Genomic DNA, 24,285 nt, shown 5'->3' with positions numbered 1-24,285 from the left:
AAGAAGGAAATTAAAAAAAAAAAAAAAATCATGGAGTGGGATACTCCTGTTCATAAGCAGGGAAATGGAACTCATCCAAAGTAAAATAGAAATGTGAAATCAGTCTCTTCTCTCAGTTTAAAATCTATCTCAGTAGGGGAAAAACCTATGGATAAAATTTCAATCAAGTGGGAAGATACTTAATTAAATTGACTTCCAAACATCCTCTAGGGGATAGAATAATTAATAGCTACTGTTAATTGTGATCAATTAACATGACACCAGAGAAGAATCTGTGACCAAGGGAAAGTGATGAGCCATTGATTTCTTGTAAAAGTGCCCCCTGGCTCATCAAATGAAACTATAACTACACTTGGTAAATAAAATGAAGAGCTCTTTTTATTACTCCTATAGTTCATTGGAAAGGTTAGAGTTAAGGAGAAGGCTTGGTGTAAAATTAAACAGTTTAACTGTTTTCATTGATCATATTACAATTAAGATTCCCACTTCATTTTGGCAGTGTAAATGCAGTCAAGGCAATACCTAAGTAAAAAATACTTAAACTATCAGTTTCTTCAGGATGGAATAATATTAGTGCTTGGAAGACAATTTTCTCTAGAATCTTGCTGATGACAAAGAATCAGGGGACCAGGAAGTGCTATGAATAGACTTCTTTAAAAATATACAGTATCAGGGTGGAATATAACAGCAATTAATGCTATTCTCAAAATAATCTCTATTTAAACTTCCACAGTAATTTAGAAACACCCCATCTTCTGCTTTTCTAGTTTAGTTAAGTATAGACATTATCAGGATAGTTTTGTGTCACTTTTGGCATAATTTGAAGAACACTTAACTTAGAGATATTAAGAATTGTTTTCAAATTCTAACAGATATTTTAGTTGTCACCTTATCAAGTTACTTAACCTCTTAGCCTCTATCTCCTCATATGTAACATGGGAATAATAATATTTTTGAAGTTACAGGATACAGTCAGACTCTCCCTATACATGACTGCTAAAATGATGGGATTGCCACTAAAATGATAGATTGAGGGGTGATATCCAAAAAGTAAACTGTGATTATGGGTCAGTAAAGAATTTGCCAGTGGTCCTCAAACTTTTTGACTAGGGGGCCACTTCACTGTCCCTCAGACTGTTGGAGGGCAGGACTATAGTAAAAACAAAAATTCATACTCTGTCTCCGCCCCTCAGCCTTTTTGTCATAACCTAGTGGCTGCATAAACATCCTCAGCAGGCTGCATCTGGCCCGTGGGCCATAGTTTGAGAATCCCTGGTTTAGACCTTCAAATCAAGAAGCAAAGATTGTATTATGCTACTAATAGCAAACTAATGATGAGGTTTAAGAAGTGAGAGTAAAAGATCCCCTCTGGTTCATGTCACAGATTCCTTGTGAAAGAATTTGCAAACCTGAAGTTCTTGGCAAAAAATTTATTTATACTTAAGAAGACAGCTTGCTCAATGAAATGGGAAAACATTTTTACAGTCAAAGGTTCTGATAAAAGCCTCATTTTCAAAATATATAGAAAATTGACTCTAATTTATAAGAAATCAAGCCATTCTCCAATTGATAAATGGTCAAAGGATATGAACAGACAATTCTCAGATGAAGAAATTGAAACTATTTCTAGCCATATGAAAAGATGCTCCAAGTCATTATTAATCAGATAAATGCAAATTAAGACAACTCTGAGATATCACTACACACTTGTCAGATTGGCTAGAATGACAAGAAAAGATAATGTGCAATGTTGGAGGAGATGTGGGAAAACTGGGACACTGATACATTGTTGGTGGAATTGTTAATACATCCAGCCATTCTGTAGAGCAATTTGGAACTATGCTCAAAGAATTATCAAACTGTGCATACCCTTTGATCCAGCAACATTACTACTGGGCTTGTATCCCAAAGAGATTTTAAAGAAGGGAAAGGGACCTGTATGTGCAAGAATGTTTGTGGCAGCCCTCTTTGTAGTGGACAGAAACTGGAAATTAAGTAGATGCCCATCAACTGGAAAATGGCTAAATAAATTGTGGTTTATTAATATGGAATATTATTGTTCTAAGAAATGACCAGCAGGATGATTTCAGAAAGGTGTGGAGAGACCTATATGAACTGATGCTAAGTAAAATGAGCATGACCAGAAGATCATTATATACTTCAACAATAGTACTATATGATGACCAATTCTGATGGACATGGCCCTCTCCAACAATGAGATGAACCAAATCATTTCCAATAGAGCAGTAATGAACCAAACCAGCTACACCCAGCGAAAAAAACTCTGGGAGATGACTATGAACCACTACGTAGAATTCCCAATTCCTCTATTTTTGTCCACCTGCATTTTTTATTTCCTTCACAGGCTAATTGTACACTATATCAAAGTCTGATTCTTTTTGTACAGCAAAATGACTATTTGGACATGTATACATATATTGTGTTTAACTTATATTTTACATATATAACATGTATTGGTCAACCTGCCATCTGAGGGAAAGGGGTGGGGGGAAGGAGAGGAAAAGTTGGAACAAAAGATTTTGCAATTGTCAATGCTGAAAAATTACCCATGCATATATCTTGTAAATAAAAAGCTATAATAAAAAAAAAAAAAAAAAGAAAGAAAGAAAAGTAGGTATAAAAAAAAAAAAGAAGAAGAAGAAGAAGACATCTTGCTAAGAAGACAGCTTTCTTAGTGGGCAGGATCTTGTTTAGGAATTAGCAAAGATGAATTTATACCTAGAAGAAAATATCTTCATCAGTGGGTGTTGGAGAGCTATTGGAATACACGGGAGCCACCTGACAGTGGCTGCTGGAGATCCAGTCCAGAATGGATCTCCTCTTGTGAGAGGATGATACAAGGAGACAGAGAGGCAGTTGCTGTTCTCTGACTTCTCTGACTGAGATACTATTGTTTTCTGACCTCTCTCCTCTTCTCCCTGCCTGTCACTCCACACCTGTGTCAGCAAAGGCTGCCCTGCAGCTTCTTCAGATGTTATGATTCACAGTTGTAGAAGCTCTAGGAGAATTGATGTGGGCAAAATCCTGTTAGGACTTATCAAAGATTTGGAATTCAGAATTGCCTTTTATTAGTCTTCTGAGGCTTTATCTAGGTTTGGCCAGGCCCTTCTCTCCCCACTTCCCCAGCTGGGAGCAGTTCCAGGGACTAATCTCCAATTCAATAGAGGGTGGTGATTATGCCCCTGGCCAAGATCTCCAATTCAATGAGATTATTTATCATGAATGAGTATGGCCCCTCCCAGGTTTGAGACTCAGGAATTCTCCCCCAAGGGGGATACAATTTCAGGGCTCAGCCAAAGGTTAAAAGGGGTCATAATTTGCATCACTAAACCCACAATTTTTTTTTTGTTTGTTTTTAGCAAGGAAAGGGGTTTTAGCAATTAATAAGTGGGAAGACAAGTTCCCTAGCAGTAACCAAGGAGAAGATACCATTAAGGAGGAAGACTTTATTAAGGTATTAAGGTATAACAAATGGGGAATTATAACATGGATTAGTGGGCTAATCTTTAAAAGGAGTAAGCAAGAAAATTATTGTAGAGTAGGTCTTTTATAACAGGAAATATGACCTTTTGGGGGTTTGACATCATAACTTGACTTTCTATTTGGATACAATAACGGTGTAGTTATGATGGTTTGTCAATGCAAAGAACTTAGCTAAGGGCTACTTAACAAAAGGTCCATTTAAGACTAAGATGGTCCCATAAATGTTCCTCCTTGTTTGCCTCAGCTTAGCTAGGCTTCTAGATTGCATTCTAGTAATTCAAGCTCTCTGTAAATGTCCATCTAGCTACCCAGGACTTTATAAATATCATCTATCTTAGGGATGCAGATAGATAACATAAAATTATTTTTAAATGTTAAAGTGCTATGCAAGTGATAGCTATGATTTTTATTATGGATATACTTTTCTAAATTTTTACAATTATGTTTGTTTTGCTTCACAGAATGAGTTTGGGACCTAATGAATAGAGAGCATTGAGACACAGTATCAAAATGTATGTGTGTGTGTGTGTGTGTGTGTGTGTGTGTGTGTGTGTGTGTGTAAATTCCATCAGTCCTGAAGTAAAGGGAAGTGGCACATATCTGTGTCCACTTTATCTTCCAGATGTCACATGAGACAGAGTCTGAAGCCAATAAAAAAGTCAATATTTGGGACTTTAGAGAAGTAGTAACTCTGAGTTTTAGCAACCAAAAACTGCCATAAAATGGGAATGATTCAGAAATTTAAAAATACAGTAATGTGGTAAATTGCCAAAATCTCAGGAAGAAGAAAATTTTATTAAATATTTTGAATACAAGTAGATGACAGTGATGATGTCAATAATAAAAGGTAATATAGCCTTCAAAAATCTAAAAAATCAAAAACTCAGACATCTCTAAATATATATTGGAAGATCAAGGAAAATGAATCCATGTCTAAGGAGGGAGATGACCTTTTGGATTCCCAAGAGAAACTGCAATTCCTCAGTGATTTAAGAGAAAAATAAGAATGGTAGAAGCAGAATTTATGATCAGAAATAATGAGCAGAATAGAAAACTAGCAACTTCAATCCATAGCAGGACACTAAACTCAAGGAACAAAAAAGAAAACAATTGATTTGGAATGCAAATACATAAAAGTGAAAGACAATTTGGAAGAAGAGAATTAAAAAAGCAATAGTGTTAAAACACTATCCCAAAAGAGGGAGTCAAACAAGTCAAAAAAGACGAACTCCATAATGAAAAAAAAAAAAAAAGTACAATAAAATTGTTTAGATTTTCTGAACACAGAAACAAAGATACAAATGAAAGAATAAATAAATTCAAAAAAAAATCTGAACTTACTACAAATTCTAAGACACAGAGTAGTTAAGATTAGCAAACCAAGTAACAACAATGAAATAAATTACTCTTTCATTTTGATGATAGCAGCAAGTAGCATCAAGAGAGAGCCTGATTTACATTCAAAATCTGGAAACCTTGCCTTTTGAGGCAAGCAGAGAGGAGCATGATAGGCTTATCTAGGCCTTTTGTTTTTAGGTAGACCTGTTGGTTCTTGTTGCAAATATTTATTGCATTTTACATCAACAAAATCAACATAACCTTACAATTATTATACACAATCAGAAAGATAAGTTATAATGTCAATCCTAAGGTAATATTTCCCCAATAAAAGATCTAATGGTATTAAGACCCTAAATCCTTTTTAGGATTTGGAACTGGTATAATCCCATTTTGTGGCATCTTTCTCCTTAATGGTATCTTCCCCCTGGTTAATTGTGAATTCTACCAGGGAACTTGCTAAAAATCCTTCTGGACTTAGCCAGTTCTTAATAGCATAATAAAATTTTTGCCCTTTTATTTCGAGAAGGTCTAAGTCTACAAATTATTTTGAGATACTTCACAACATAGTGCATAACCCCAATTTGCTTTTGGGGTCACATACCTACTCTCTTCAGTATTTGGTGGCTAAACCCTATCATTTTGATGGCCCATACTGGGAACCCTAATATGTTTGATAGTTCAGCACCTCTGCACCCCAACACTTCACCTCCAAAAAGGAAAAATAATAAACTAGAAAGAAAAATCTACTTATTGATTTAACAAGTAATAAAATAACAGATACCATAAAATGATCTCTTATTTCCATGAAAAATGAGTATACAAGGAGACAATGGTGAAAATAGAAATTAAATAGGACTGATGGTACAGAAGCAGGCTTGAAAAATTATAGACTAAATATCACAACACCTAGTTCACAGTGAGTCAATGTATTTTTGTATGCAAAAAAGGGGAGAGAAGAGTAAGAAGATAGAGGCAAATATATGACTCATGTCAGGTCGAAGGTTAATAATGAAGAGCAGATAACATTTATAATTTCTTAGAAGAACAATTATGGGTAATGGGTGAATGGATAAATACCAAGGGAGGTGGGGCGGGAGATCTAATTTCAGTGTTGAGAATCTGGTATCAGGGAAAAACAGTGAGGGAATAGGAACTCCTGGTATAACTGATACCTACTAGAGTGGGTAGATCTGAACCCAGAGAAGATATTTTGTGAGAAATGGGAAATGTCAGGGGATAATAATGAAATCATGGACGTAAGAAAACTCCTACCATGGGATAACCTTTCTATTATCTCTAACTCTTATAGCAACTGGTATTTTTAAAAGACATAACAGAAAATGGAGAGAATGGTATAAGATCCTCAAGCTGATAACATTGAAACCCATTAAAAGAAGAAGAAATCAAAATAAGGAATTTAGAAGCTTTTATTTCATGATGAATACTGGCCCTAAAGATGTTATAAATAAATAAAAGGGCCATGAATCAAATTATAAAAATCTAAAATAGCAGAAAGGGAAAGAAAAGAATGAGAGAATGAAAAATATTTTTAAAAACAGAAAATGAAATTAAAGTTGAAAAGGAGAAAAGAAAGGAGTTTCCTTCAATATTTAATGAGAGAAATAAGAAAAGAAGTGCATAGCTAGAAAAATAAAAGGAAGAAAAAAGGAATTAATAAGCTAAACAAAACTTTAAAACTAGGGAAGTGGGTGACAAAGGAGTTGCCATGATTTAAGGGTTAAGGGAAGAAAGTTACTTAGAACAGTTGCCTTAAAACAGATAAAGTTAAAATAACTAAAATAACTAAGTTGGATTTTTATGTTTGTTTGTTTGTTTTGCTAAATGGGATGGTTCTCTGGCAATGGGGAAGTGTTGATGATATGAAATAAACAAGAGATGATAATTTTAAAATATTTTAAATGGGATAGTCATTGTAAATTATAAACCTTTAAAAAACCAAGATATGCAAATACAATCTGTCATTCTTATGTCTGTCCAAAGTCATTTAGCTAGTTATTGATTTGGTAAGAGCCACGCCTCTTGATTCTTTGTGTTCTTTCCACTATGCAAAGTAGGCATTTAATAAAAGGTGATAATGAAAACCTTCAATTAATGTGTGTGAAAAACAGATTTGGTATACTACAGCACTCACCTCTCTGCCTTTTCCAATTGCAAAGTGTGTTATTCTACTATACTTGGTCTTTGATTTTTAAAGCTATATATTCCTGAATCTCTAAGATATGATAATATTGTTTTTCTTTTTCTCTGGTAAATAAATAACCCTAATCATTGGCTACTAATAAACAATGCATCCATTCTTCTCTCCTTTCTTATTAAGAACCCAGGAAGCCTATTATGTTTCTTCTGAACATGCCTTAACAATCCATATCATTCCCTTAATTCTGTCATGTTCTTCTGCACAATCTACCCTAAAATGTTTATCCCATAAAACTCGTATCTGCCTTCCTCTACTAAGTAACAAATATAAACATAATCTTTTCATAAGGAAAATCACTACTTAGGACAAAGTAATTCACCAATTTCTTGTATTTCAGCATTCATTTTCAAGGTTTGCATATATCCTGAGAGTGTCTGTTTGTCCTTTTTTAGTTATCTGATTTTGTACACTTCTCTCTCCCAATTTATTTTTTCCACATTTTGCTTCTTTCTTTTTTCTTTCTATGTTTTCAAGTATGCTACATTTTTTTGTTTGTTTCAATAAAAGCTTTGCTCCTTGTGGATGATGTTATCAGTACTGCTGAGACACACATAGTTGTCTCTAGGCTCCAATCTTGATCCTGATTTGTATTCTTCTGTTGTGGCCTACAACATTGACTTATTTTTATCAACTCCAGAAGTCCCTATGTGATTCTTTGTTTCCAGTACAGCCCAATTTTTCATAACTAATGAGAAGATTAATACAGGTAGCCTTCATTAAGAGGAAAATGTTGAAAATTCTACTTAAAAATTTAAATGAGATTACAATGAGCAGGTATAGCTTAGATTAATTTAGACTAATTTTATACTGATTTGCTATAAAATGGATATCACATATATAGTTCTTTTGAGAAGAAAAACAATTATAAAAAATTGCAATTGAATATTGCTGTTGATATGTGTTACCTTTTGGGGGGCACAATTCTGGTCTGTGTGAGAAATAATATGCTTGTCCTAGGTCTGAATATATTTACTGAAGCACGTCACTGTTAACTAGGTCTTGAGAGTAATTATTCTTCAAAATTGAGATTTAAGAATATCAATTAGTAATTTATTTTGAATGAACAGAGATGGAAAAATACTAAAATACTAATCAGATCCTACTAGTTTGTTTTATTTCTACAACACTAAATTGAGTATAATATTGATCTGTTCACCTTCTCAAAAATTCCCATTACATGTACTTATATGATAGTTGTTTCAGGGAATCAGTTTATTCTCCACAAATGTTTGTACTCTGCACTAGTCTATAGAAATGTTTTTTAATCTTGTGTAGCCTTTCCCTCATGACACTTGCTTATTTATTACTGTCTTTAAGAGCCTTTTTCTTCCATTTGGAATACTCAAACATTCATTTCCTGCATTTTATTTGTTATAAATTATTATTCAATGAGATTTATAGTGGCAATATCAAAACAAATAATCATATCTACTTATTGACTTAATATTTAGAAACTTTTGTGATTTTGTGTCAGAACCACCTGGGGAATTCCTCTTTTCAAGTTTTGCATATATCTCTCAAGTTCTAAAATCAGCTACAAGACACATCAAAATAATGTCAGGCTACAAATCTAACTGTCACATCTACTATATTTGCAAAACAGGCATGCAATATTGTTAACATTAAGATGTTCAGTTCTTTTTATCTATGGGCACTTGAGACAGAGTCTGAGCTTTTACAAGGAGGAAACTAAGCACTGCATGCCTGACTAAGTTGGTTGGTCATTTTTTTAATTGGCTTGCCCAATGCTATCTCACACTGATTCTTTCAGAACAATCCAATACAATTAAAACCTGGGCTGGAGGTAAGTCAGTATACCCATTGCATTACAAAATAGCATATTAATGCTTTGGAGACTTTCAATTAGCTTTTGGTGCAGAGTATGTAGAGCTATCCATTTAAAATAAAGTCAAAATGGTTGTGAAAATAAAAAATAATGGCCTTTTCAATGCCTATACTGTGATATATGTGATATAGGCCACATTTATGACTAAATTAGTCTGCCTATTCTTGCATTAAAATATGTACTTTGAAATTCAAGCTGTTAAAATAATTTGCCTGCTTCTTTAAAGTATGAATATACAATATTTTATCCAATGTGCAATAATTGTTAAAGACAAATTTTTATAATATGTTGGCTTGATGAAACCTTATAAGATATTTGCTCTCTTAATTTTAAAATCACTGAAAATAAATATGTTATTATGAACTGAATTTATTCCAGTCCCCCAACACTTCTTTCACGCAGAACTCTTTGTGAAATGGTGGGAAAAGGAAGGGCACACAATGTATTATGTTCCTGCTAAAAAATGAACAATAAGAAATAGATTATCGAAGAAAAACAAGGGATTTAACTTAGAGAAAAGGAAAGACAAAAATTGGGGTAGGGTCCCAAGGCAAAAAGGAGACATGTTGACATGAATATTATAGAGTGACAGTCTGTTATCCTGTAAGTATTGAGGGATATAAGAATCTGATTTTTTTTTAATGACTTAGGTATATTCTTTCATTATAGTAAAATTGTCATTAGATCAAGAGTCAAAATAGTAGAGTTCAAATTTGATTTATTCCATGTACAGCTTTTGTGACCTTAAACAAAATCATTTTACCTTCCTGGGCCTCAGTTTTCTTGTTTTCAAAATAAGAGGTAGAACTTGATTTTCTTCAAAATCTTTTCTGTCTCTTCACAATTTTTTTTTTTTTTTAATTTTTAAGAGCACGGATTTAAGAGCGTGGATCCAACTGAAACTTGTTGGTTATTTTTGGTTTGTTTGTTGTTCCCTTTCCCTCTCCCTTTCCCTTTTCTTCTTCCTCTCCCCCCTCTTCCCCCTCCCCCATCTCTCTCTATTCCTCTATGTCTCACTCTCTTTCTCTGTGTCTCTTGAAAAGATTCTAGATAGGATAGAGGGAAAAGTTTTATATCATGATATGATTTCTGCAAACACCATTAAAATTATTGCTACATGCATATATCCATATGTATTTTGACATTAAAATTCCTAGGCGGAGGACCCTTTTTCTGCCTTCTTTGACTCTACAATACTAAATAGTAAGTCCCTTGTCATTATTAAATGTCTTAATAATTACGGATTGGGTAATAGTTTTTGTTTTCTAATACAAATCATTTCTTGATATGCCATTCCTCTCAATTCTTCATATCAGCAAAGAATTTAAACAAATTGACAGTTTCTGACAGTATGTGTAACATTATATTTCCATAGTCTGTCTACTAAGAATGGAGAAATGTGCTTTATTATCTGTTCCCTAGAAACCAAATCACTCATTGCAATTATTCAGATTTTGGATGCCTTTTTTTCTTTTCTTTTTTTTTTTCTTTTTTTTTTTTTTTTTGACTAGTACTATTTTGGTGAAGCAATTAGAATATCAGTTGGGGTTTTAAGTCATGACTTATATTTTGAAAAAAAAAATGAACATAGAAAGAAAGAGTAGATAATTGTATGAATTATCAGTCAACTATAGTGATGGCAATAAATAAGCTAAAATGTTCAGTGAACCTTTCTAATAAATTGTGTTTGGTCTTCATGGTCTCAAGTTTTATTATCCTCATTGTGCACTGGTGTAGTTTGTAATATTTGTGTCTTTTGAATTGTTATTAAATAATTGAATAGAAAACACTTTCCTGTGGAAGAATGTTAGTAATTTTAAAATTTGTATCCATTTGGAAGGGAATGTTTTTGTATTGTATTTGGTGAATAAATCTATATGTTATCTTTTATTATTAAGAGAAATGTCAATATTATTTCTGGTATTCGATTCTCCATCATTCATAGGATTTGTATTTGACTTGTTTGATTATCTGTCTTTTGCTACCTGTGCCAGTATAGCCATATAAAAGCTAGTAAAAATTATTCATTTGCAAATTCCATTGAGTATGTCTGTGTGTGTACCAAAAACTTCATTGTCTAGAATAATGGGAATAGAACAGGGCACTATTGAAAACTGAAATACATACATTAGCCATTTGCTTTCTTAAAATTTCCATTCTTTCTTCCTTACAACTCTCTTTTCCAAACTTTTTATTAAAACCAAACTCATAAAAAGCAGGATATAAATGTGACTTACTAATTCTATTTATTATAAAAGTAGTGAATGTGAGAAGGTGCTACTGCTTTGAAGAATGAGGGTATGGATAGGAGGTCTGGGTTAGAAAAAGATTGTCTCCAGAATTAAGTCAGACTCACAAATATATTTTGAATCTCCACTATATATAAAGTCCTGTGCAGAATAACTTAGGTAATAGAGGGAAGTGTGGAACATGAGTTGTCAAAAACTTGTGATCTACTTCATGAAGATAAGACATATGCTTAAAAAAAAAAGGATACTTAGAACAGTAAATCAGGTGTTATTGAAAAGTATTATAAACAGGAAGTGTTAGTAGAAAACAGAGGAAAGAAAAATCACTTCCAGCTATGATATGAGAGGACTCATGAAAGAAGTAATATTTATACTGACTCTTGAAGGATTTGGATAAGAGAAGGCATGCAAATAGGAGAAATGTGGTAAGCAAATGGTAAGCCTGAGTGTCATGTTAAAAAAACAGGGAGTCATCTGAGAAAATAATTACAATATACACTGTGTTGCAAAAGTCTTAGTTTTAGTTCAAGTTTAATAACTATAATGAGAATTGGTAGCTTAAAACTATACTAAGTCTTTTGGAATATGATGTGTAGTGATTTAAAGTCTTCAAGTGCCTTTTTTCAACAACAATCTTTTACATGAAGAAACTGAGGTATAGATAGATTAAACAAATTTTCTAGTCACACAGCCAATATCAGAAATAAAACTTCTAATCGAAGTCCATTGTTCTTATTATTATCAAGATATTCTAGTTACTTAACTAGCTCTTAGGACAGCATTTTTCCAGGATGTAGAGAGAAGAATTTGCCTATTGACCTTGCATCCTGAAAATCTGTGGATCTACTTGATGTGAGTTACCCCATGATAGATAACTCAGTGTGTTTTCTGATCTCTTTGTTTTTCCTTTTTTTCGCTCTAACATTTCAAATGTCAGTTCATCATAGTTAGGTGTTCTATATAATGGGAAACTGGACTGCTTCACTTGCTAAAACTCAAAATTACAGCAATTCATTGCCCTTCACAAAGGAAGGTGACATTACTAATTCACCATTTAAAGTAGAAAAATAGTATGCTGGGGTTTTTTTTTGTTTTGTTTTGTTTTGTTTTTTGGGTTTTTTTTTTTTGTATGAATAGATTTAAGTTGAATCATTAATGCTTTTCCTAATTCCTCCTGTAACTTCTCGAACTCTTTTGCAGGATGAGACAGAAAGCTAGGCTTGCTTGCAGAATGTGTGGTTATGTAATTCATTATATTCTCTGTATTAACCTTAATGGACCTTAGAAAGATTTAATCTAGGACTCATACTTCATTAGCATTGTAGACTAGCCAGCTGAATTGACTAGTCCATATGTAATAATGAATAATTTTCCTTTATAAAAGTAGAATTGCTGAATGAGCATAAGAAGTCATGACCATATTCAATATTTTTTTGCCAATAATCTTGCATGCTAATCCATGTATCAATATAATGAAATCACTGGCAAATTTTGCTCTACATATTTTACTAGACAGTGTTTTTGCTGAATCAGATACTTCTTCATGTTCTCAAACATTTGGTTCAATACTTTCTGGTACACACCATGACACATAAATAAGAATAATACTTCTCTGTAATACTTTTTCCATGCGGTTCCATGAATCTTTCATAGGCAAAATTAAGTGGGAGTTCTTTTCATATTTTATAAGATACTGCCAGAGAACTAAAGCTGTCCATCTAGATACACTTCTAGAAGGATTTAAATGTCACACAGTTCTAAACCATTTACAAATGTCATTTAAATCATTGATACATTCGATATATGGTTGTGGTTCAATAATTTATATAATGTCTCATCTTACCATAAGCCTCAAGAAACTCTTCCTCACTTTAAGCCCTTTGTTTTGTGCCCATTCCAGCATGAGAAGCTGATACTTGAATTGGAGGAAGAGAGACACTTAAGACTTCAAAGTGAAAAACAGTTACGGGAGGTGACTTTGGAGTCTGAGCGAAGCAGAGTTCAAATGCGTGGCCTGCAGCAGCAATTTTCAAGGTATATTTCATGTACAATCTGGATAGATTATATCACAGTATGTCTGGTCTATGAGGTGAACAATATGAGAGAGAGGGGAAGAGCATTATGAATTTTCAATGAAATGGGTCATTTTAATTACAAACATTTATATCTATATGTATTGTAATGTACTCTCATTTCATTTGAGGTCATTTCTTACTGGGACAAATCTTTTTGCTCCCCACCCTTCTGTGTTTTGGCTACTTAGGGACATTTTTCTGGTGTCAGTCAATTACTGTTGACCTAGATCTTAAATTATAGCTCAAATATGGGAACCTGGTACCTCATTGATACTGATTAACTTTGCTTCGTTTGATGCTTTTTGTTTGGATAATCTTCAAGTTCTACACGACTTTATGCTATTGTATCAATGAAGATAGCAATTTGATCATGATATCACAGTCTAGATTGCTAATGCTTTCTGACAAGGTGGGAAAAAATAGATCCTATTGTATGGAAAGTTACATTTTTAAAAGCATGGAAGGCTAATTTCTGGAGAGAAGTGAACAAAAAAGAGAATTGCCTTTTCATAAAGGATAATTTGAAAGAACTTTGGTTATTCAATTATTTTTTACATTTCATTCTCTTATCATCAAAAATGTTAGGCTTGCCTTCTTTAATAATATGTCACTGGGAGAGGACAATATGAAAATCATAGACTAAAGGTATTCATAGGATAAAGAAATGGAAAGGACTTTAGAGGTTATCTAAACTCTTTTGGGTTAAGTGTCACTTGAAGAGAACTGTACTCACTATGCCATAACACCTCTAATTTACTCATTTTAATAATGAGTATATGGAAGCCATATGAAAATGCATGTTAGAAACAGGATCTGAACTCCAAACTTGTCATTCAAAATCCTATATCCTTATCCTCCAAAATATTGCTTGCATGCTTTACCTCAAAAAGAGTATACAAACTTTCCTGTGATTTAAAGTATTTGGATTTATTTCTTTATTCACTTCTTGTTGTGTTGCCTTAGACAAAACAACATGTCTCATCTTTACCACCTGTAAAATCAGGAAAATGATAGCATGTTTAATTTTCCCTTTTGGGAGTATTTCTAATGATAATGTATGAGGAACTTTTTTGAGTATTTTACAAGACAACTATAAATTAACAGAGCAGTGCTATACTTCACTGGTGATAAAACAAGATAAGATATATTACTCCAGAACGTTTGAAGCTCCTTCCATTCAATTTAAGAAGAAGCTAAAAGTTCAAGTATCCAAGTTTAGACTATTTAGCCTTGGTTTCATTTAGGCCAAAAAGTTGCACCCTAGTTGGCTTGGTTCAAGGGCTAATTGTAATTAACAGGGCTACAAAGTTTAGTTTATGTCATGGTACTCACTATAGTAACTTAATATGCTGCCAAAGCATTTGGTATATCCAAGGTAATGGGAGGTATTATAGAAATGCACAGATCAATACTTTAACAAATGTGTGTCTAAAGCCTCCCAGGCCATTATTTATACAAGGCCATGTTTTATTTTTCACTGAGTTTGATGGGACTCATCATGTTATGTCAGCAACTTAAAATAATGTGAGCATTTCCAAACCAAGCATTTCTTCAAAATAGTTGTCACTTTGAGAATATGGGCAAGACAAGGGCAGGTCTTATCATGCCAGGTCTTATCTAATTGAGATGTCTCTATAGTTCCTTTATTGATTTATAGGGCCTAAGACACATAATACAGTAAATTATTTTTATATGCTACAGGGTCATCTGCTACAAATCATGTTCCAATTCCACAAAGATTTAAGGTACACTGTGCTTTCCCTAGGAGAAGAAAGAAAAAAAAAAGAGATTTGTTAGTTGAACATACTATTCTTGAAAATACTTTTTTAATGTAGTAATTTTTCTTATGTAAAGTTTCATTAAAGTGGAAAGTTCAAGGCCAATTACATTCAGAAAACTGGAGTAATTCAATAAAAGATTTTTTAAAAAAATATTATATAGCAGATTAGATAATTATACAGTAATTTGAGCATATCCAGTGAACCATTTTTGATACCCTTTCCCATTTTCATTTTAGATTTTTAGACTATTTCTAGTAAAGCTTATTTAAACAACTCTTCTATGATAATTAAAGCCTTCATGAAAGGCTCATGATCACAAAACATGAAGTTGTACATTTCTGTCAGAAATAGACAACTTTGAAATGATCACTGAAGATAAACAACACTTTATTGATATAAAAAGGTTCAAACAAAGAAATTTATCATTCTGATATTTTTGGTGCATATGTAATAGTTATTATAGCAGTGTTTTCAATGCCTGTTCAACAGAGGACTGAGTAGATAACGAAAAAAGATTTGGGGTAATGGAATATAGTGACTGCAGTTTCAAACATTTAAGTCTTCTGTTATATGAATCCCTATAAATAAATTTTTTGTTGATTAGTCAATTAATAATGTCTAATTTTGTGACTCTTTGGGACTCTATTAAGGGTTTTCTTGGCAAAGAGACCGAAGTGGTTAAGTGACTTGTCCAGGGTCATGTAGTTAATAAGTTTCTGAGGTTAGACTTGAATTCAGATCCTTCTGATTTTTGAATTGAAGCTTTATCCACTGTGCCACCTCATTGTCCTCTTTATACTACTAGAAAAGAGGAAGACAAATAACATAGATATGCAGATAATTTATAAACTTGATTTGCATTTATGGTTCTAATTTCCATCCCATTGAAAACTTTTAGCAGAAACATACATTTGTATTTTTGTCATACCACAATGGGACTCTTTTGATGAAGTTATATTCACACTGAGATATTTAATAGAAGTGAGACTCCCAAACCACAAAATGCCTTGGAACCTCTCCAGTTGGTGAATGTGCCCAAATAATTATTGAGTAAAAAATTTATTATCTGAAAAAAAAAAAACAAAAAAAAAACTGGGGACCAACCTAAGTACTTTGTAGATGGGATGGGAAGTATGTCACCTATAGAAGTCACATGAGTACTTCCCTCAAGGTAATGAGAATCCAGAGTGGGGAGAGAACACAGCTCAAATGAATATTGAACTTTGACTATGGATTTATATAGATCAAGCTCACTTTTAAAGACCTTTTCTGTTTTGATTCATCTTGTCATTCATTATTTTTTCTAGTAACCTTAAGATGGGCATCCTTGATCCCCAAATGGTTTATTGTTCTACAAAGATATTTATATACCAATAAAAGAAATAATTTAATATAAACTTAATACCACATAAATCTATAGATGTTTTAGAACCAAGAAGAATCATAAAAAATCCAGGTGGGATGAATCATAGAATATTGTTTTATAAAATTAAATGCATACCTTGTGTATATAATACATACATACATACACACACACACACACACACATATATATGTCATATATATTTGTGCAAATATGTATGTATTAACGACATCCTTATATTTCATTGGTAAAAATAGTTCTTTTATGAGGAAACCATCTATCAGTGCAAATCTGCAATTGCTCTACAAGTTAGAGTCATTGAGAGCTGCCTACATTAAGTTGACTTGTTTAAGTTCATACAATCAATATGTATCAGGTTTGAAACTCAAAGCTATGTTATGCTGACTGGAAGATTGTGTCATCCTAATTCTTCTGCCTGTCATTGTAATCTTCATGGTTGATGATAATAACAACCCTTCTCTGCTTCTTAGAATTCCTTGCCTTATTCAAAGTTACAACTCAAGTGCCAAGTTCTATATGAAAGTTTCCTTCATCCCAATCACCCTCTTCAGAAAACTTCCATGTTTTGTGTACATTCAAAATATACTAGAAAGACAGTAACTGCCTTATTTATTAGAGAGCTGTGCTCAAGATCAACAAACCCTGGTTTCAGATCATACCTCTAATGTACTTACTGTGTTATCTTAGCTAAATCACTTACTCCTTCAATAATATAGGTATGTGCAGTTCTATACTGATAGGGGGACAATACATAAGTAAAAGTTCCACTTCTTATCCCTTTCCTTGGCTACTTATACTCTCATATGTGTATGTGTCACCTCCATTCTAATGTATAATCTCCTTGAGCACAGGAACAATTTCATTTTAAATTTTCTTTCCTTATTGTCTAGCATGGTGCCTGACAAATAAATGTAGCTTGATATATTCTTAATTGATTAATTGATATATTTATGTCCATCATCAGTGTGTCCAGTAGTATATTAGAAATAAATCAGAGCCAACCAAAAAATTCTATGGTATTAAAAAAAATACATAGAAAAAAATCACATCAGTGATCAATATATGCTGCCTAGATATATTAAAGGTGATTTATTTCTATACACAAGCATTCAGTGCAAAACAAGTATGCAAAGTTTCTTTGTGGTTACTAATTGACCTCAGATGTTAATTAGTTGAATGGAGTTCAAACTTTTGCTTCCCACATAAGCAGATCTCCAAACTTCTCTTTGTGATGTTATCCACTGCCTTGCAGCTATTTCTTTGCTTACAAGGATTTTTCATATAACAGTTGATTGCTATGGCTAAGTGTAGTCTGCTGTATGCTGAGCCTCAAGGAGACTTAAAAGGAGATGATTTTTTACTGCTGAACTCACTCACTGGTTGCTGCTTCCGTTACCGACTCAGGAAGATTTTATGGAAACAGAGGGCATATTTTCTGCTGCTGTTTTGAAGCTGTAGGCACATGATATCAGAATCTTTTCCTGTGTTTGGGACATAGGGAAGGTGCCTATATGTGTATATGTATAAGCTAAAAAAAGCTAATCTGCTCTTATATGTTCTACCCACATACATTTCCCTTCCTTTCCTTCTATGTGTCTTGTTAAAATGACATTTTTTTCTATGTCTTTATGAGTATAAAATACGACAAGATGGGAAATGGAGTCGATTGTCCTTTGGACAGTCAATGATTGTATTGTTCTTCTACTTTATTCATATCTCAAAATGTTCACCAACTTTCACCTATATGGGAAGTCTCATATTCTGAGTGTACCATTCCTCTCAATGCATTTGGAGGGCAATTTCATATTGATTTGGAATTCAGTTTTTACAGTGTCAGCAATATTTCTGGCTGAGGTGCCTTATAAACTGAGACCTCTCATCTCTATGTCTGTGTAAATCTCCCAGAACTTTAAAATGACAGAGTGAGGTTGGTTTTATGATAAATTGTTTTTAAAATGCAGCAGATGGAAGAGAAGATTTTTTAATGGCAACTTTTCTTGCCAAATTAATGTAACTGAGCCTATGCTTCATTGTCATAAGTATTTTTCTTAGCACACCAGAGCTTAGACCCCTAATTTATATATTGCAGTGGGAAGAGGAGAGGATGAAAGCCAATTAGCTTGAGAAGCAGAGAAAGAGGAGATATATTTGATGTTCCCAGGTCAGCCACTGACATGCTAAGAACAAATTCTTTGGCATCTCCACTTCCCAATTTATTCATTTGCAGCAGTGTGTAATAATCTGTGTTTCTTGTTGAACTAAAAAAAAAAAAAAAAAAAAAAAAAGTTAAGATTAGGTAGTTACTACTAATACGAAATGAAATACACATAATGCTTTTACAGTTTGCAAAGCAATTTATATTTCATTATCTTATTTGAAGAAATAATTAATTCATTAAGGTAATACCTAAGCATATGCCTCATGTTAATCAGCACAAGAAGGGTGTTTATAATAATCATTGTATTTATATGCTTTAAAGCTTGCAAAGTTATTGACAAATAGTATCTTATTTTATCCTCAAAACAACTCTGAGAAGTAGATGTTAATGTTATCGCCATATTACAGACCAGGAATCCAAAGCAAATATACATTAAATGACTTGCCTGGATCATGTTGCCTGGAAATCTCTGAGGCTATAATTTGGATTCAGTTTTTCCTGACTCCAGATCCAGAGCTCTATGTGCTCTATCATGTTGTTTCCTTTTGATATCAAAATTGTTCCAAAATAAACTTGAATAGGACATGAGAGCCAAAGATGTGTTACCTCAGATAAATCCCTTAATCCCTTTAGGTCTCAATAGCCTAATATATAAAATTTATATACTAGATGGAATGTGTTTTAACTTTCCTTTTTGCTCCAAGAGCTATTGTTCCATAATTGAAGAAAAAAAAGTACTTGGGAGCCTTCTCATAATGCTATCTATGTCATCCATGCTGTGACACCCATGTTTTTGGTGAATTTTTGACTGTATTTTATTTTGGTGACTGAAAACATGGAAACAGTGGGTTTGAAAGATTGTTAGACACAAACCAGATTTTTGTTGTGAACAACCAAAATATATTCAAGGAAGTCTGACAATCAAAAGGAACTTTAAAACCTCCAGATATAATTATAATCATATATGTTTCTCTATTACTAACTTTGCTCCAAATTTGGCTCACCTGAATTCATAGGGGAAGAGATAGAGAACAAATAGGATGTTATGACTTAATGATTTTTAAGTCTTGTTGGTTTTTGTTTCATTAAATGGTGTTGGCAGGGATTATTTTTGAATTGTTTGTTAATAAATATATTCTCTTCCATGTAACTAATTGATCAACTAAATATATATATATATATATATATATTGTTAGTTATTCATTATTCATCTTTTAGTAATTATCCCCAATCTATGCCTTAGTAATAAAGTTAGGTTTTGAATATAAGAGCAATTTTTGTTCTAGATGCTATGCGTTTTAATTTGGAAACCCTTTATCATCATTGATTTAGATCTGGGATACCTTTAGAAATAATCTACTTCATTCCCCTTCCTTTAAAATTAGTTCATTTTAATTTATTTTCTTTTAATGCTGTACTTTACAAATATCAACAAATGTGAATTTTCCATAAACATTTCTAAATACAAAGAACAAGATTGGTGTTTGTTGTTGCTGTTGTTGCAGTCACAGATAAAATTGAATCTCTTGTGCATATATCTTTTTAATAATAAATATTTATTTAACAACATCATAGACATCTCTTGCTTTTTAGAGATGAGGAACTAGAAGTACACCACCTAAATCCCAGAGAAAGTACAAAGCAAGGTCCAGATTCAAACAAAGGCATTTGGACAGGATTTCACTTCCACCACCATCCTGTATAATCTACTATGGTTCATTTTCAGATTCTACAATTAATATGTACATACATATATTTGATAGCGGACTATTGTACGTATGGATGTAAACATCCAAACATTATTATGCACAAACTTAAAAGATCTATAAGTTGTCAGTGTATGGAAATCTAAGTTTAGGAACTCTAAAGGAGTTGCCTGAGGTACATAAAGGTTAGGTTATCTACCTGGGATCATTCATCTATAAAACTTTCTTGATTCTAAATCTAGCACTCTCTCTACTATGTGTAACTGCTTTTATCATAATTTTTTATTAACCCTGGTGAATTATGTGATTTAGTGATGTGATCTCATCAGTTTGGACAAACCTGGCATTTCCTCCTTTTGATAATACAAACTATCAATTTATCTATAATTTATTGTTATGCAGAGTTGTCTGGGGTTACTGAGAAATTGTTATAATAGGTAGGTAGTATATGTTGGACAAAACATGAACACATGTCTTTTTGACTAAAAGATCTGTCTTCTATGCACAATGCTATTCTGCCCTTTCCTTACTGAGGATCATGTGCCTTTTCAATTGTACCATCATTTTCCATGAAAGGTAAGATACTCTTTTTGGCTTTTGTATTCAAAACATGAGATAAAAATACTTTTGAAAGTATAGTCATGTTGTTTCAGTGAAACTATTATGTAGTTAACCAATTAACAAAATATTCCTATGAGAACTAATATAAAATTAATTACTCACTAGTCTTTTCAGTGAGACAACTAAATTATTAAGAATTGAAGTCATGTTATCCAGTTTCTGTAGTTAAGAGAGACAGAGGGTATGGACTTGGACTCAACTCACTGACCCTATACTTATCTATACTTCATATCTTTTGCTGAGGATCATAAATTGAATTTTTTTGCGTGTGAAATGTTTATCACAAGCTATAAGACTGCTGAATGGTCAAAGTGAGTTGTGCTGGAATAGACTCATAAACAGCCTATACCCCCACACACTTGATGGCTCTGCAAAACTGTACAGTGCTTAGCAACTTGTGAGTATCCAATAAATACTCATTAATGATGATGATAGTGATTTAGAACTGCGTCTAGGTTTCCAATAACAATCCAACCAGAGGACATCATTCATAGTAATGGCTCTCTTTGGTTGACTAAATTGGTTGACAAATATACAGGAAGTTGATTTTATTTTATCTTATTAAAAATAAAACACATTTTTTCCTTTTTCTTGTGTTTTTTTCCCTCAGTCTGAAGAATCAGAATATGCAAAGCATGAAAATAATACATGCCACAGAGAAAAAAAAATCATTGTTAATGATGTTTTTATTAAGATTATCATAGGCTGATAATGAACCAATAGGCAGGAAAATATATGACTTTATAAGTACCATACTACTTAGCACAATACTTTGTATATAGTAGGCACTCAATAAATCTCTTGTGAATTAATCAACAATTCTCTCTCTCTCTTTCTCTCTCTCTCTCTCTCTCTCTCTCTCTCTCTCTCTCTCTCTCTCTCTCTCTCTCTCTCTTTCTGAAGCATGGTTTTGATCAGCAACACAAAGAAATTTGCTTATATGTGTTTGTTTATTAGGAAATTTAAAAGATTTCCTAATAGTGGGAATTGTTATTGTTATACATAGTGATGGAATTCCGTAGGAGACTGTGGAATTAACATCTTAGGAGTGTCTTTTAATATACCTTTCAGAAAAGCTAAGCTTTCCCTGCTGTAGCTGAGAAAGAGAGGAGCCTTGATCTCTTCCTCTTTGAATCTTTGAGGTAGTTTTCACCATAAAAGATATATTATCTATTGAAAGTACTCTTTGGAAGATTCCCTCCTTAAGTACTGTAAATGGAGGCTTGGTATATTTCAAAGAATACTCACTGGGAAAAGTTCATTCTCAGAGAGTATTTTATAACTCTTAGATAGTGTTTCTATCAGTCTGTTTATGAATGTGTAAGGAATACATCTAAGAGCAGTAATCCATGCAGTAGGTTGTTATTTTGATTATTACTTTAATCCATTGTCAATGCATTTAATAAATTGTGTTCCTTTAGAATAGATCTCTGTAAATGCTGAAAGTAAGCAGTCTTTGAAACCCTTTATTTCAATAGTGAAAAACAATTTAGTTAAGATGTTTTTGTTTATATATGTTTTCATGTGTTGCTGACAAACTGCTTCAGCTTGATAAGGATACTTGATGGAAAGAATAACCACACTTTAGCAATTAGGATCTGAAGAAAGAAATGTGTTATAATTTTCATTAAATTGCATTATCTTTTCTAGACTAAAGGTTTCACCTGTCATTTGCAATGGATGAAATAATGAGCATTGCTTCTGTGATTAACATAAATATAGAAGTATAAATTCCTTCTAAGTTAAATATGAGTTTGGTTTTTGAATTCTTAATTCATTTTGGGAAAAGGGTAGAGTATACTTGAAGCAGAACTGAATTCATCAATGTAGGGAATCCCCAGTATGAAAACTCATTCCACTATTCCTGTTTGTAAGTCAACTGTTACTTAAGGTATTACAAAATTCCCTGGGGGCACCATTAGGTCAAATCACTTGCCCAGGTTCATGCATAAACAATTCATTCATTTAAACTTAGTAAGGGCTTTTCACTTTCTAGGTATTTTCTTAGTGAATGAGAATATAAAAATAAAGATCAAACAACCTCTTTCTTTAAGAAGCTTATAACTAATATGTGTCAGAAAAAGGACTTAAATATAGGTTTTTCTACTTCCAACTTCTCACTTTGTCATTCTATGTGTCCTGAATTCATAGATATTTTAATATTATTTATTTAAAATGTTATTCTTGATAACAATCATAAAAATAGCCATTGAGATATTGATAACATAAATTAGCATAAGCACTTAACAGTTTATGATACACATTTACATTTGAATTGCTCCTCACAATATCTTACTGAATATATTGGGAAGGAACTATTATTTCCATTTTATTGATAAGGATGTGGAAGCTGAGAGAATTTTAGTTACTCATTAAACATATAAAATAAGAAGGCAAGGAATTAATAGTTGGGACCTGGTCATAAGATGACTATTTCAGTGTTCTGTTCAATGTACCAATAGTTTAAATAATTTTAGAGTTGTCATCATGTAATAACATATTTGATAATCTCCTTGAACATTTAAAAGTTTTGTTTCAATTAAGTGTTCATCAAATAAACTATCAGAATGACATCAGAAAAATTTCTTAAAACTATTCTTCCACATCAAAATCTAAATTATGTCAATATAATGGATAATATTTGAGAAAACTTTTATTGCACAAAAATAAATAAAAGACATAAATAATATCCATCCCAGATTAATAGGGAATACGGCAAGAATCATCCTGATTCTGCAGAATTTTTAAAGGTCAAACTGTCTCTACAGAGACTATTTCTACTGTCAGCACCTAACATATATAGTCTTATTAGAAAATCAGTGCTAAGACACATTAGTGAGTAACTTTTCAGTCATCTTAATCAATTTTCTGGAATACATCAGACAGATTGTGTATCAAGTTTAATACCTTCAAGTTAATAAATGCCTAGTTCATAATGGCAATTTAATTCATTGCCATTATGAACTAGGCACTGTTCTAGGTGTTGATTTCATTCAGAGACACTAGATTAGTCATGATTTTTCTCACAAATATATATTCTTCCATTAGAAAGTAAATTCCTTTGGGAAGGCAGTATTTTGTTTGTGTTTTTATATGCCTAGGGTATGACAATATATACCTAATAAATACTTGTTGATTAATTGATGAGGAGTTCCTGATCAGTCTGGTAACTTCTACAATTAACTTTATGATATAGGATGTGACACTGTGGTGATACCAAAGAGTACCTTTTCATGGAGAACAGTAAATCTATGAAGCCCTGCTTGCAGAATACAAGTTTTTCCAATTGTGTCTAAGATTCACACTCAGGGAATCAGACCTTTGTCAGGGAAGCCACTTCACTCTAGTCTGTCAAGGAGACTTTTGACATCAATCACATTTGTGTTCCTACTATCTCATTAT

General features: G+C 32.7%; 1 protein-coding gene across 5 annotated transcripts in view; it reads left to right on the top strand.

Annotated features, from left to right (window-relative positions):
• Positions 1–24,285, top strand: part of NCKAP5 (NCK associated protein 5) — a 939,808-nt gene that overhangs the window by 449,939 nt on the left and 465,584 nt on the right. For all 5 annotated transcript variants that reach the window (XM_074301873.1, XM_074301870.1, XM_074301872.1 and 2 more), the window contains one exon: positions 13,059–13,192. In XM_074301873.1, coding sequence (XP_074157974.1) covers positions 13,059–13,192 — 134 coding nt within the window. The remainder of the gene's footprint in view (positions 1–13,058; positions 13,193–24,285) is intronic.

This window comes from Sminthopsis crassicaudata, chromosome 3 (assembly GCF_048593235.1).
Source record: "Sminthopsis crassicaudata isolate SCR6 chromosome 3, ASM4859323v1, whole genome shotgun sequence".
NCBI lineage: Eukaryota > Metazoa > Chordata > Mammalia > Dasyuromorphia > Dasyuridae > Sminthopsis > Sminthopsis crassicaudata.
This window is presented reverse-complemented; position numbering and strand designations above follow the sequence as displayed.